The sequence below is a fragment of the Crocodylus siamensis genome, chromosome 3, assembly GCF_052110815.1.
Source record: "Crocodylus siamensis isolate JL-2025a chromosome 3, ASM5211081v1, whole genome shotgun sequence".
NCBI classification, from domain to species: domain Eukaryota; kingdom Metazoa; phylum Chordata; order Crocodylia; family Crocodylidae; genus Crocodylus; species Crocodylus siamensis.
This window is the reverse complement of record NC_143397.1, coordinates 233,119,972-233,133,205: the sequence shown is the minus strand read 5'-3', so window position 1 is coordinate 233,133,205 and position 13,234 is coordinate 233,119,972. Positions and strand designations below refer to the sequence as shown.

Below are 13,234 nucleotides of genomic sequence, written 5' to 3'. Positions count from 1 at the left end.
AAATACGGTAAATGTCTTGTATAGTTGTGCCCCCTGTTGCCCGTTTTCTTTTTGGTCCCATGACTCTTGCAGTTTTGGCAGCCTAGTGTTCCAGCTTTGCAGGAGATCCAGATCACTGCAAAGTTCAAACAACAGAGAAGTACCAACATGAACAAGCTGGATCGCTTATAGATATACAAAGAACCTAAAAAACCCAAATAACTTTACCATACAATATGGAAGTACCACCAGAATATGGTCTCCAGAATTTGTGGCTTGTAGATCAAGCCCAATCTAGATTTTTGTTGTTGTGGTTGTGAGTAACTCTAGTTGGAATCAGTGGGTAACAGCTGTGTAAGTAACTTTATTAAGCAGGATCTTAATGGCTTATTGGGATCACAGTGACGCTATAGCAAAACAGAGAAATGAGCTGGGGATTCCCACAGCTCAATGTAGTGTCCTAGTCACTGATCCATCCATCCTCTCTTTCTTTATTGTTCCTACATATTTGCTGAGCTTATCCCTAGGTAGTACATTATCATTATAATTGATTGCTTTACTTTTCTCAACTGTTTTTGTTCTGTTTATTTTGTTTCATAACGGATGGCTAAGAAATTATGCTATTTGAATATCTTATATATCCTGTTGTCAAGAGAATTTTATATGTAAATGCCACATTGCCCCCAGTCACCATATATTATGAATCATTTTGATTTTTTTCTCGTATTTGTCTTGGGTTGTCTTCCTTTGAAGTCAGTGACAGAACTTCTGTTGACTTCAATTTGAACAGCAGCAGCTCTACGGTACCACAGAGTCTGATGACACTTGACATTGCAGTTAAAGAGAGATTTCTGTAGTGGGTTCAAGGATTTGCTCACTCAAACAGTCTTGCTCACAGTCTTTCCCAAGTATCTTTACTCCCCCAGGGCAAACTTCTTAGTCAACATAAACAACATGGTTCATAAACCAAACATTTTTACCATGTGGGGTCTTCTTCCAGTCCCAAAGAGTCCTCAGGTATGGTTCTACTGTCACGTACATGCTCTCTTCCTTGTCTATCCAGTTCCTTCAGCCACATACAGGAAGCGCTCACTTACAGTCTCTTTGTTGCATTCACAGTCCTCTGGGAGAGAGGTTTTCCTAGCATAGTCCCCAGCTCCTCCATGAGCAGACCCACTGGATCTCTCCCACCCAATACACTGTACTTGCAGCGCTCCAACTTTCATCCCACAACTCTGACTCTCTATGACTAACTCTAGCTCTGCTCCCTGGCAGCCCCTTTTAGCTGCCTGGATGCCAGCTAGTTATCTGCTGCAGCTGGTCCCATTCCCTAGGCAGCCTGTAATCAATTTTTGCAGCTTGCAGCTGGGATAGTCTTGCTAGTGAGCTTGCAATCACTTGTTTGCTGGCTGCAGCTAGATGCAGCCCCTGAAATCATTCATGCTGCTACAAGCCCCCTGAAAACACACAGCCTGCTACAATGTCCTTTTCCAGCAAGTTGATGTCAGTTAGGCCTCTACATACATAAAACAATCTGTTTACAAGGACCAACTTATTGGATCAAGGCCAACGGAATGCAAAATTAACAATACGAAAAGGAAATGAAAGAAGAAGGGAAAAGCTGATGATACAGTTACTTAGGCTAATATAAATACAGGAGAGTAAGAGCCAAATCAAAATTGTTCAGATGACCTAACAAGTGTTTGATGAAAATTAGGCATCTGAGTGAAAAACCCCTCATGAAATACTTAGAGACAATTCCATTTTGATGTGGAAACTTCCCTAGGTTGAGCTTCTAAACGTGCTCAGAATTCAGATCAGCAGTTATAAGCTCTGTTGTGATCTTGGAGGGAACTGGGAGGTAGCTTAACTCAGACTGTTCAATTCGAAGGAAAAGGAAGGACATACTTCACTGTGTAGAGTTTCCTATCAGGTATATCCTTGCTCAGCATCTAGGCACTTTGGACCATTCCTTAATTCTTGATTTCATGGTATCTGTTCCTACAAGTGTCTTGGATCTGACTATAAAATATTGTGTGCATATACACTTCTGGGTGTGGAATTTGGGATATTTAATGTTGTTAAAATCATGATTATACAAACATGTTAATACAGATGACAAATTCATATAATCTTTACTACCTGCTGTCAAAAACAGAACTAGTTCTGAAGAATTGGTTTAGGAATGTTTGCTGATGATTGTGCCCTATTTGCCTACTCTATTTCTTCTGGAAGAAAACCTCTGAAAGCTGCTGAGTATTTGAGAGAATGTTTGGCTTATGGAAAACAGGGCTAGAAGATAGAAAAGCAAGAAGAAGGAATATGGAGCCCTGGAATAGTAGGGAAAGAACTCCTGGGCCACATAGACTAGGGCTAAAGAGAAGAAGACACAGGTTCCAGGAAACAATGCTGTGCTGGTTCTCAATTAAGGAGTGAGAGCTTGCAAAACTTACACAGACCTTGAAGAAAGATAAAAAGGGGACTAAAAGAGCACGTATTTGAAAAACAGGCTGAAGAAGTGAGAGAATATTGTTTTAAAAGCTCTGGGTTTTGAGTACATTATTGCAGAAACTAACAAAATATTGAGGTAGAGTTCCTGCAAGATAACCCAAGCCATTAGGATGGTGAAGACTTAAAACCCCCTGATTTGTCAACTATGAGAAAACCTTACATCCAATTAAAAACATTGAGTTTTAATTCTGTGCAGGCCTATGGAAAGACAAAGAGCTGAGGGTTGGTTGGGGCTCATAAATAGCTCATGCTATTTTTTTATTTGAACTTAGGTTTTTTTTATGAGGGTGAATAACACACAAACATGTTCTATATATATTATGTTATGCTGATGGTAGTAAACACACTATTATGGCAAAAAATAATCTAACCAGGTATGGTTCAGAAATATCAGAAACTGACATTGACATAAATCCTATTTTTAAATACTTATAGATTCCAAGGGGAAAATAGTACTATAGGTAGTGGACCATCAGTTGAATATAAGTCAACAGTGTTCTTTATTGCAAAAAAAAAAGGTGCCAATAGCATCCTGGGCTGTATTAACAGGAATATATTTTGCAAGTCAAGGAAAATGGTTCTTGTACTCTATCCAGCAAATAGGGCACAATCATCAGCAAACATTCCTAAACCAATTCTTCAGAACTAGTTCTGTTTTTGATAGCAGGTAGTAAAGATTATATGAATTTGTCATCTGTATTAACATGTTTGTATAATCCTTTATTCAAGTCCTTGAAGAAATGTAATAAAAACAAGCTGTGGAGCTAGGTCATAGCCCTGTTTTACTTCTTCTGAGTTAGAGAATAAGGTGGAGGCATCACCATCTTCATCGACTGAAGCCTGCTTTGCTGAGGCTAATTTGTAGATCCTGAGCCATTACAATTGCAACTGAAGTTCCTGGGGAACTGTGCCTTGAACCTGGAAATTGTTACATGTTATTAAGGACAATGAAAATAACCAGGTTTAGGCATCTCAAATTTGGCATCCAGAATTAATGCATATTTCTGCCTTTTAATATTTTTGTAACATGGAGATAATACCACCACATGATCTCAGCAAGGTTTTGTGAAGATAGATAAATTAATGTTTCTAAAGCACTCAAATGTCATAAAGCAGTAAAAAAAGAGCAGGGGAAATTTAATAATTCTGTCTTTTGAGCATGATTTGATTACTATGTGAGAAATGGGGCATGAGTATACGCATTGAATAATGATGAAAAAATGGAATATTATATAATTTCTCATTAATGGAGAAGTGCCCGTTCTGTGCACTCAATAATACAAAGCCCAATATAAAAAAAAAGGAGTATGTGATAGTGTAATTAAAGATTATATTATAATGCACATGCACAAGTGGACTAAATTATGATTGCACCAGAAACCTTAATTCTGATATTATGTAACTTTTGAGCACTTGACTTTGCAACCTTGATTTCCTTCAAAAGAATTTTTGCATTTTATACAATAGTACCTAGATACTAAAATACTGTACAGAAAAATGAGGCATAAAACTCAAAATAATAGCAGTCTTGATTCTTAGAATTCAATTGCCTTAATTTAAGGCATTTTAATTCATGTAAGGAAATATTAGGTGGCTTATTTCTATTTAACTACATGCATGTAAAGTTATTCCAAGTTACCACATCTGTTGTTTGATTCCTACAGTAATAAGGGGCAATGTACATTTTCAAATGCTACTGACCTGAGCGGACAATAAAAATGTTGGATATTTGATCCCAAATTATGTTTTATCTTTAAAATGACTATGATCATATAAGCAGTTTAGCAGTACTTTTAAAGAGCAAAATCAAGCGCTTGAAACTTCTAAAACTGCCATAATTGATGGGATCATAGAAGCCATTTGGGATTTTTTCCCTGACAAGCATGAAGCTAAGCAGGTGTTTTAGGAGTCTTAAAAGCTTTCTCACTAATGATGTTACACTCTTTCAAAAATAAATGTGTTTTAACCTTGGCATTAATTTGTCAGCTCTTCTGGCTATTATTCACCTTTTATTAATGTTAGTGCTTTAATTGACAATAAGCAGGAATTCTGTTAAAGAAGTGTTTAATATATTTGGGTAATAAAGTTTGAGTTATTGTGATCAAATGTGACATTACTCTATTTCTCTGCAAGTATGGCTATTTTTGAAAGTGGTAGCATTACAACTTGAATTAATTTTATTAATTTTTGGCAGCATAACACACTTGAAATCAATTTTCAGATGTTAGAATATATATGAATTTCTTAAAGGGAAGCCACATCGCTTTACTCATTTTCTCTCAGTTTATGGAGGGCTAAAATCTGTGAACTCTGTGTAAAGATGGGACTTGCTCACAGGATTAGTCCCATTGGCTTCAGTGCGATTGTGTATGTGAGTTAACTTCCCCACCTCCCTCCTCCCAGTGTGTTTTGCATAAACTAGTATCTAGCCCTGAATATATTATGAAATAAAATGTATTTTTAGGAAAGGTGTACAAGTACAGCCATATCTGAAATATATGATCTATTGAAAAAACTCTCTCATTAAAATGAGACTGTTGTAAAGAGCGTAACCATGAAGGTGTCAGGGACATGACATTCAAGAAATTACCCATGAACAGCACTCATCTGAAAACTGCTATGCAGCATTTGCTGTTTCACTGGAAAAATGAAGAAAAGGTCTATGATTTCATTGATAATAAAAAATTAGAAGTAGCCACTGAAATAAGTGATTATAGTGCAATTAGCACAGAATGGCCAGGGCATTCATGCCCTTGTTAATGAAATCTTATTTTTCAATATAATTTACATTAAGAATGAATGTTGCATTCTATACACAGCAACCTGCAAATGCTAAGAAATTTGATCCAGAAGTAAGTCTGGAGTTAAACAACTGTAAGAACTATAAATTATTTGGTATTTTTCACAGCATTTTTCATGAAGATGAATTGGGGAAAAGTTAATCAAAATCACACAAAGGCAGCTTATTAGAAGTTTCCCATAAAATAATAAATTATCCAAACACATTAGCATAATAGTAATTATTTGTGTTGCAGAGAAGGTAACACAATGTTGCAATGGAGTGTGACCATGATAGACTTCTAATAACACTTCATATTTTCTTCCTGTATATATTTTTTCAAACAGCTGAAGATGCATGTGGAGGAACTATGAGAGGATCCAGTGGCATTGTCTCCAGCCCCGGTTTCCCAAATGAATATCATAATAATGCAGACTGCACATGGACCATTGTGGCAGAGCCTGGAGATACCATTTCACTAATATTTACAGATTTTCAAATGGAAGAAAAGTATGATTACTTGGAAATAGAAGGTTCTGAACCTCCAACAATATGGTAAGTAACCTGAAAGATTTTTAAGCCTGTAAAGGTGATTGTTAATAGATAGGCATGTTCATACAGCTTTTGCTCCTGATAACACTACAGTATCATTGAAACAAATCTGATTTGTATTTAGGTACGTAAATTAAGCTTTTAATCAGATATGTAAAGCAGCTCTCAAACTATGGAAATTCAAAATGAAAAGACATTGTAGACTCATTTGCCTAGTTACATTGCTAGATTGATTTATTTATTTCTGCTGCATTTGCATTTAAAAATAAACTGTTAACTATATCTTGGGGTTTCTGAATGCAGTGAATCAGAATATACTTTATCACAGTACAAACTGTCCAAGATGTCTCTAAACCTGTACAGTGTTGGATGTCTCTAAAGCCGACCAATCTAGATGGACCTTTCTGACATACATCACTTGGTACTCTCCAACTGCATCTCTTTCTTCTTCAGATATTTAGTTTGTTGTCACAGCAGTTCTCAGATTTCTTTAAGTTGTCGCTGCAGTTCCTGGCTTGAATATAACTGCACTGGTATAAAATTAATTCAATAGAAAAATTAAAGGAACATTTTAGCATCTGACTCATTTTGTACAAGAATCACAGGAAAAGATGAGTAGTTAATTTTGAGGGAAGTAGTGTTGGAAATTTTATAACTATATGGAAGTTATTTACACCAGTTTCATATGCTCTTGGAATGTTTGGATCAGACAAATCTTCTTCTTTGTTCTATTAACTGATTCAAACTACACACAAAAAAAGAAAATTTAAGTTCCTCAGGTATGATGGGGCACTCTGGTTCAGAAGGAGTTATTCAGTGTTTGCACTCCTTTTATCCAGTGGTCCAGAGGTTCCACCACTGTCAAAAATATAGGTATGTTGAAGGCGATAAGATTGAGCCCACTATTTAAGCAATATGGGTGTTGGATCTAGTAAGGAGCATGCAGGGCGGGGGGTGGGTGTTGCGGAAACACGCGTGCATATTCTCACACATGCACATGGTAGATTTATAGTAGGACCACTCATGAATTAGGCAACAATAGAATTTTTGAAAGAGCAGACTTTATTTCTACATATGATCTCTATGTTCTATTTCTAGAGACTATGTAACATATTCCAAGGTAAATGATGAAATCTCAGCTTTAATGAATGGTATTTATAAGCTAATTCGTGCAACTACTTATGTGGGTTAATTATCTGTATTGAAAAGTTCTGATTTGCTATTGATTTTTTTTTTTCCAAGCTGTTGATATGAAATCTTCTAAACTACCTCTTAGCTTAATTAATTTTAAACTGGAATTTATTATCATTATTAATGAGGTAAAAATGGCATAAAAAGAATGTGAATCAGTTAAATTGTAAATTGTTCAGTCTTGATTTGCTTTTCAGCAAATTTTAGGTATGTAGTCTAAAATAAAGCTCCAGATTGTGAGTTAAGTTTTTCCTAATCCAAGTCATCTTTGAATATATTTAAATGATATAACAGGGTTAAATTATATAGATAATATAAGTATTTTCATATCTACAAAAAATAAAAACCATTAAAATGGTAATTTAATAATTGCTAATTTAGAAGAGCAGATTGAAGGAACATTCTTTTCTTAACTTGTCATTCATATTCCCTAAATTAGATTGACGTACTAAGTTATGCAAAGGTACTTCTCCATATGCCAGGAAAAATAGATCTGCAGAACTTAATTAACAGAGATCTGTTAATTAGATTTACAGTGTTAATACTTTATATCCCTTTAGAATACAGTTTGAGGTTGAGCTCCAGATAATCACTTTATGATGTGTGCATACAATTTTCTATATCTAAGATTACAATTAGGATCTTGATATCTTATCTTACTCTAGTGGACAAATTATATATAACTACATGGAATCCTATTTAAATGAAAAAAGTCCTTGAACCATCAATAATATCTTTTTAATTCACTTCTGAGATTTCATTATCTAATTTAGCTACTACAACTACTGATTGCAAACAAATCCACCCTAATCCTACTGCCCATCTCCATAAATAACAAAGTATTTACTACTTTTTATTTGTGAGGTACAAACAAAACCTACCAACCAACCTAAAAGTGCATAAAGCCACTAGCGTTTTGGTAGCAAATGGAAATAGAATTCCACATGAATCATTGCAACTGTTGTCTTTCCAGCTGCAAAGTATTCATGTAGAAAAATAATTGTGCTAAGTCTTTCTTAAAGATATGTCTTTTAAATAAAATACCAAAAAAGCTGCTAAAATCACCTAGTAATCTCTCTCAGCTATTCTCCATTTGATGTAATTTTAAATAGGCTGCTGGTTTTGACAGCTGATGAACAAAGCTAGATGAATAACTGATTATTCAGCTCAGCAGCCAAACAAAAAATGAAATGATTTTTTTTTCCTTACCGAAAATAAGAGAAACATTTACATTTGATCTGAAATGGAATATTTTGTTCTGGGGCATTTATAAGAAATCAAAGGAAATGACAGGCTATACTAACAAAAGCGGAGGAAAAGAGGAGTTACTGGTTGTGATCATACCCCTCACCTCCAGAATGAGGTCATTGACCCTGGGTTCTACTCTCTCCTCTTCTTGATGGTATGTAAATTGTCTTATTACACAGAAAGGCCCTAACCATCAAGCTGCATTGTATTCCAGAGCTAAATCTTCATCTCATTTTGATACTGTTTGAATAGGAGTGTGGTAATGATTCTTTAATGGCCCAGAATTTCTGGGGAGTCTGTAGTGCCACAAAATGTAGCAGGCCAAGTGTTTACAGCTATTGAAGAGCCCCTAGTTCAGAGCATGGCACTGCAGAGCATGGCAAGAGCATATATTACTGGTACTCAGCAGCAAGAGAGACAGTATGCAGTGATCCCAGGGTGCTTTGTGGGGGATCCTGTCTTTGGAGGTCCCAGAGACAGCTGAGCACAGAACAGAGCATTGTTTAGCTCGTCATCCAGGGAACTTCACTTATTGGACTGCCCCTTTCCTTTTCCCCCCACACGCATAGTGGTACAACTAGGGAGGGGTAACTGATCCAGGCACCCACTTGGAGAGGAAGGGAAGGGGGCAAAAAAAGTGGGTACTGCCAGCAGCCACATGTGCTCATGAACCAGGAGTTGCTGCTTCCACTTGGCCCTGGGAGCCTGGCTCTGTCACAACACTGCTGCCCACACCTTATGCTGGGAGTGCAGAACCATAGTGCGCATGCCAAGTTTCCACTTCTAAAGGCTTGTCATTTTCCAGCTTTCACTGAATCCCTGCTGCCCATGGTTTGGGAAAGTTCTGAGAATACCATGGAAAATAATCCTAGTCCTGAGTTAAATCCGTATCAAACACCTGGAGGGATAAGCAACTTTGGTGTATAACTAAGGATCTTTCTTAATTCCAAAGGAAGAATTTTCATTACCTAAGGGAATTAGTTAGGGAAACCACCTGGAATAAGGAGTTTAGGGAAATGAATGCAGAGAAGGATTTGGTAAAATCCAGTGTCAGCAGATTCAGTGCATGTCATACTAATGCTAGCAGAGTCAAAGCACGGCATTGCTTCTTCAGAGAGCTTATTCACCTTCTGTCTGTGTGGGATGGTTTGTAGAACCATGCATAGGCCTGTGGACATAGCTGAGGTCCTGGCCATGCAGCCTCTGGTTTGACAGAAGCAAGTCCACAGTGGGAGTGGCAGTGTGGGAGGAGTCCTTAGCAGTCCATTAAGGCTAGGGACAGGCATTACACAAACTGGTTTAAGTGATCAGAAATTGGTTTAAACCTGTAACAGAACAACTGTTCAGTGCACGTAAATCAGTTTGAGAATATCTGAAATGGGTTTCAGCCAAACCTGGTTGAATGTAGTATCAGACTTCTTAACTGATTTGGCTCAAACCAGTTTATGCAATGTCTGTCCCAGACCCCCTGCTGGTTTAAGATAAACCAGACACCCCCAGCATCCTGGCATGCTCTGTGGTCTGGGCAGGGCACTCTGCCCTCTCCCCACTGCTCACTGGCTGCAGCTCCAGTAGTCTCTGTAGGTGTCAGTATGGTTTCTGCTCTCCATCTCCCCTTCCCACTCTGTTAAGCAGGCATTGCCCCATCCCTCACAGACACCTCTCAGCATTAGCTAGCAGACCACATGCTTACTACTTCCAAGCTGTGGCACATGGGACAAAAGACAGGATTAACAGATAGCTGGTAATGTCCCTCTGTTTTCTTAATGAGCTGATAAACACTGAATTAGGGGTGATAAATATTCCCTGCTGGGCTGGTAAGGGGGGGGGGCAGGAACTCCTCCCTAATCATAGCACCTGCCAGGGTGCACAGATCAGCTCTGTGCAAGCTCTTCCCACCTCTCTCCCTCTCCTCCCTTTGATACTGGCTACCACCTCCCTTGTTCCTCTCTCCTCCCTTACCGTAGTGGAGTGGTGGCCTGTGGGGTCACAAGCATATGGCCTGCCACTTTAAAAGACTGAGCACCAACCACTAATACATACTCAGATGTTTAAAAATATAAATAGCTGCAGTACTGGGTTTGGCCTTTCGCAGGAATATTCCTGCAATTAATTATGGTGGAATACAGTACTTTAATGTACTTTACGTACAGTACTTTAATGAACTGCTGGTTAAGTCAGTCATGTGAAAACATGATGAGTGACCCAGGTTCATGTCAGATTGATTGGGAACTCAGACCTGATTTTCTTTTTGTCTTGCACATTATTCTGGTATAGAATATTTTTATATATCCATAAATATATATATATAATTATTCCTGATAGTGTATAGGCAAATTGTTAAAACATTAAATAAGCAAACTGTTTTTATCCAGCTGTAGTTAAAAAAAAGGCATTTAGACATTTTAAGACAGAGATCTGGGTCTTTTATGTGAAAGACTCAAAGAACACAGGTTTGAGTCCTGTAAGGGGAGTGGTTTGACTCTATTGGCTTTCTTAACTAGCTGGCTTTTGGGGGGTTGAATCAGAAAGTACACCTGAGGCCTGGAATATGGTTCCTGGTGAAAGTACATTCCCATGAAAAATTTTGGTTTTGAATTTAACAAGAGAGCATTTTTCAGTGGAAAATAGTTTTATCAAAATCTTTCCAAACCACTTTAGTTCCTAAAGCAGCAGACCATTTAATTAAATCAAGTAATTGTAGTTATTATCTCTCTACTACTACAGAGGAATAGTTAAAAGGAGAGTTTCATTAGCTTTGCATATGCATTTCATGACTTGAAAATTTATGGCGTTTTGAATACTTTTGATTTAAGACTCTCCAAGCAGTTTTCCATGACAAAGAAAATGACAGTTTATGGAAGTTCAATTTAAAATAATTCTATATGCGTAGGGTGGAAAGGGGGAGTTATACCGTGTGAAGAAGATGGATTCTCCCTCCTTTTTACTTCACAAAGTCAAGGTTTATGGTTCTTCTACTCAGTAAATTATCATGTCATAAAAAAAATTGTTTCTTGCAATTTTCATCTAGTCCATACGTTGCCTTAGCAACTTCACCATGCCCCATCCCATGTACAGCAATAACTTTGGAAGGGAAGGAGTCTGTCCCCAAACTAGCATAAAGGGAGCTTGCTTTGGATGAAGTCCTGAATAAAGACAGACCATAGCTCCTTTTCTCAAGATAACCACTTTATTGGAAAGGTGAACAAAAAATTAAACATACTTATCAGGCAATGGATATGCAAAAAAACCCTCATGACTGGGAAGATGGGGTAGGCTGAACCCCTGGATTTCTGAGCTCCTGTTAGTTGTTCACTTCCCCCCAAAATTTAATTCCACTATTCCCCAAGCTCCTGAGGTTTACACACACAGATATACACTCATTAATTCTATGCATCTATTGACACTTTTGTTAGATATATTCATATTTCTTTGTTTCATTGAAACTTTTGTAACTGGGCTGAAACAGTTGTGTGTGGACATGGAAGGTGCCACTTAGCTGGGATTTATGTTCCTATAATAGTTAGATTTTTGGAAGAAAGAACTCCTTTTCTCCTCCATGACTCAGGGTGGGATATTAAGTGCCATTAGCCTATTTTGGTTTACCTACTTTTTTTTAGCTGTTTTTAAAATTCCTGCTGGCCACCTTCCCTGCACATTTTCAGTTGGTAGCTCATAGTTCAATCACCATGGTGGAAATGGGTCTTGAGGAGCCATTTTAAAACCTTTTGATGCATTGATCACCATTAACAACCTCACATGCCAACATTATCACAATAGGTTGCCATTCATGTCCATAGAACAGAACAGTTCTTTCTTCTCCTCTAAACAGGCTGAATTTATTTTCAGCTAGTGTGCATGACCACCTGGAGCTCATGGGCCTTAAAAAGCTATGGGAGTCTATATGCAGGGAAAACACTGGAACACTTTAATGTGAAGTCCCAACTGCATTTAGATGTGTAACAGAGTTTGCTGTACAATAGGGCTATGTGAAATGGCAGCATGACAGAATGGCATTCCCTTTTTTGTTTTGACCTTTCTACCCTTTCTCTACCCATTTCTACCCTGTTTTGACCTTTTGCCCATAGGATACAATGGGGAAGGCTGAAACAGCCTGTAGCTTTGTCATTTTCAGCCTGATTTGGATGAAACTTGCAAGAATGGTAGCCACTTCTGAAGACATGAAGCCTGCCAAGTTTCACAGAGATAGGTGGAGGGGGTTTGGGGAAACTGTACCTCAAGCTGCAGATGAGCAAAATTTGTGATATGGGTGACACTATGTGTGTTAAGGCTCAGCAGGGTGAATGGTGCAGGCCTGCTAGCCCCTGCTGAGGCCACAAAGCCTGCCAGCTTTCAAGGACATAGGTGCAGGGGCTTCTGGGTTCTGGGGCCCTGCACCTTTAACTGCTGACAGGCAAAACTTGTGTCACTGGTGCTTGTGGGACAGTGTCTGTTTTAGGGTAGAGTGGGGTGAAAACTGCAAGCCTTCTAAACCCTGCTATGGCCATGAAGCCTGCCAGCTGTTAAGGAGATAGGTGCAGGGGGGTTCTGCGGCCCTGTACCTCTAGCTGCCAACTGGCAAAACTCATGACATGGGTGCTTGTGCAACTGCTGCCTCTCATCAGGCAGCAGGACTGAAGAACTCCCATCACTTGCCACCACAGACCTGGGGGTAGTAATTAACCACAGTATGAACATGAGCCGGCAGTGCGATGCTGTAGCCATCAGGGCCAACAATACCCTGGCCTGCATCAAGTGCTGCATCTCCAGCAAAACCGTTATGAAGAAATGATTCTCCTGATCTACTCGGCATTGGTGAGACTGCAGCTGGAGTACTGCATCCAGTTCTGGGCTGTGGTAAAAGTTGAGAGAGTCCAGAGAAGGGCCACCTATATGATCAGAGATTTGCATGGCAAGCCATATGAGGAAAGGCTGAGGGACCTGGGGCTCTTCACTTTGAAAAGAGAAGGCTGA

The 13,234-nt window shown here is 38.5% G+C and overlaps 1 protein-coding gene across 4 annotated transcripts in view; it reads left to right on the top strand.

The window, feature by feature from the left end:
• Nucleotides 1-13,234, top strand: part of CSMD3 (CUB and Sushi multiple domains 3) — a 1,311,906-nt gene that overhangs the window by 388,340 nt on the left and 910,332 nt on the right. For all 4 annotated transcript variants that reach the window (XM_090040525.1, XM_090040524.1, XM_090040523.1 and 1 more), the window contains exon 5: nucleotides 5,617-5,824. In XM_090040525.1, the coding sequence (XP_089896651.1) occupies nucleotides 5,617-5,824 (208 nt within the window). The remainder of the gene's footprint in view (nucleotides 1-5,616; nucleotides 5,825-13,234) is intronic.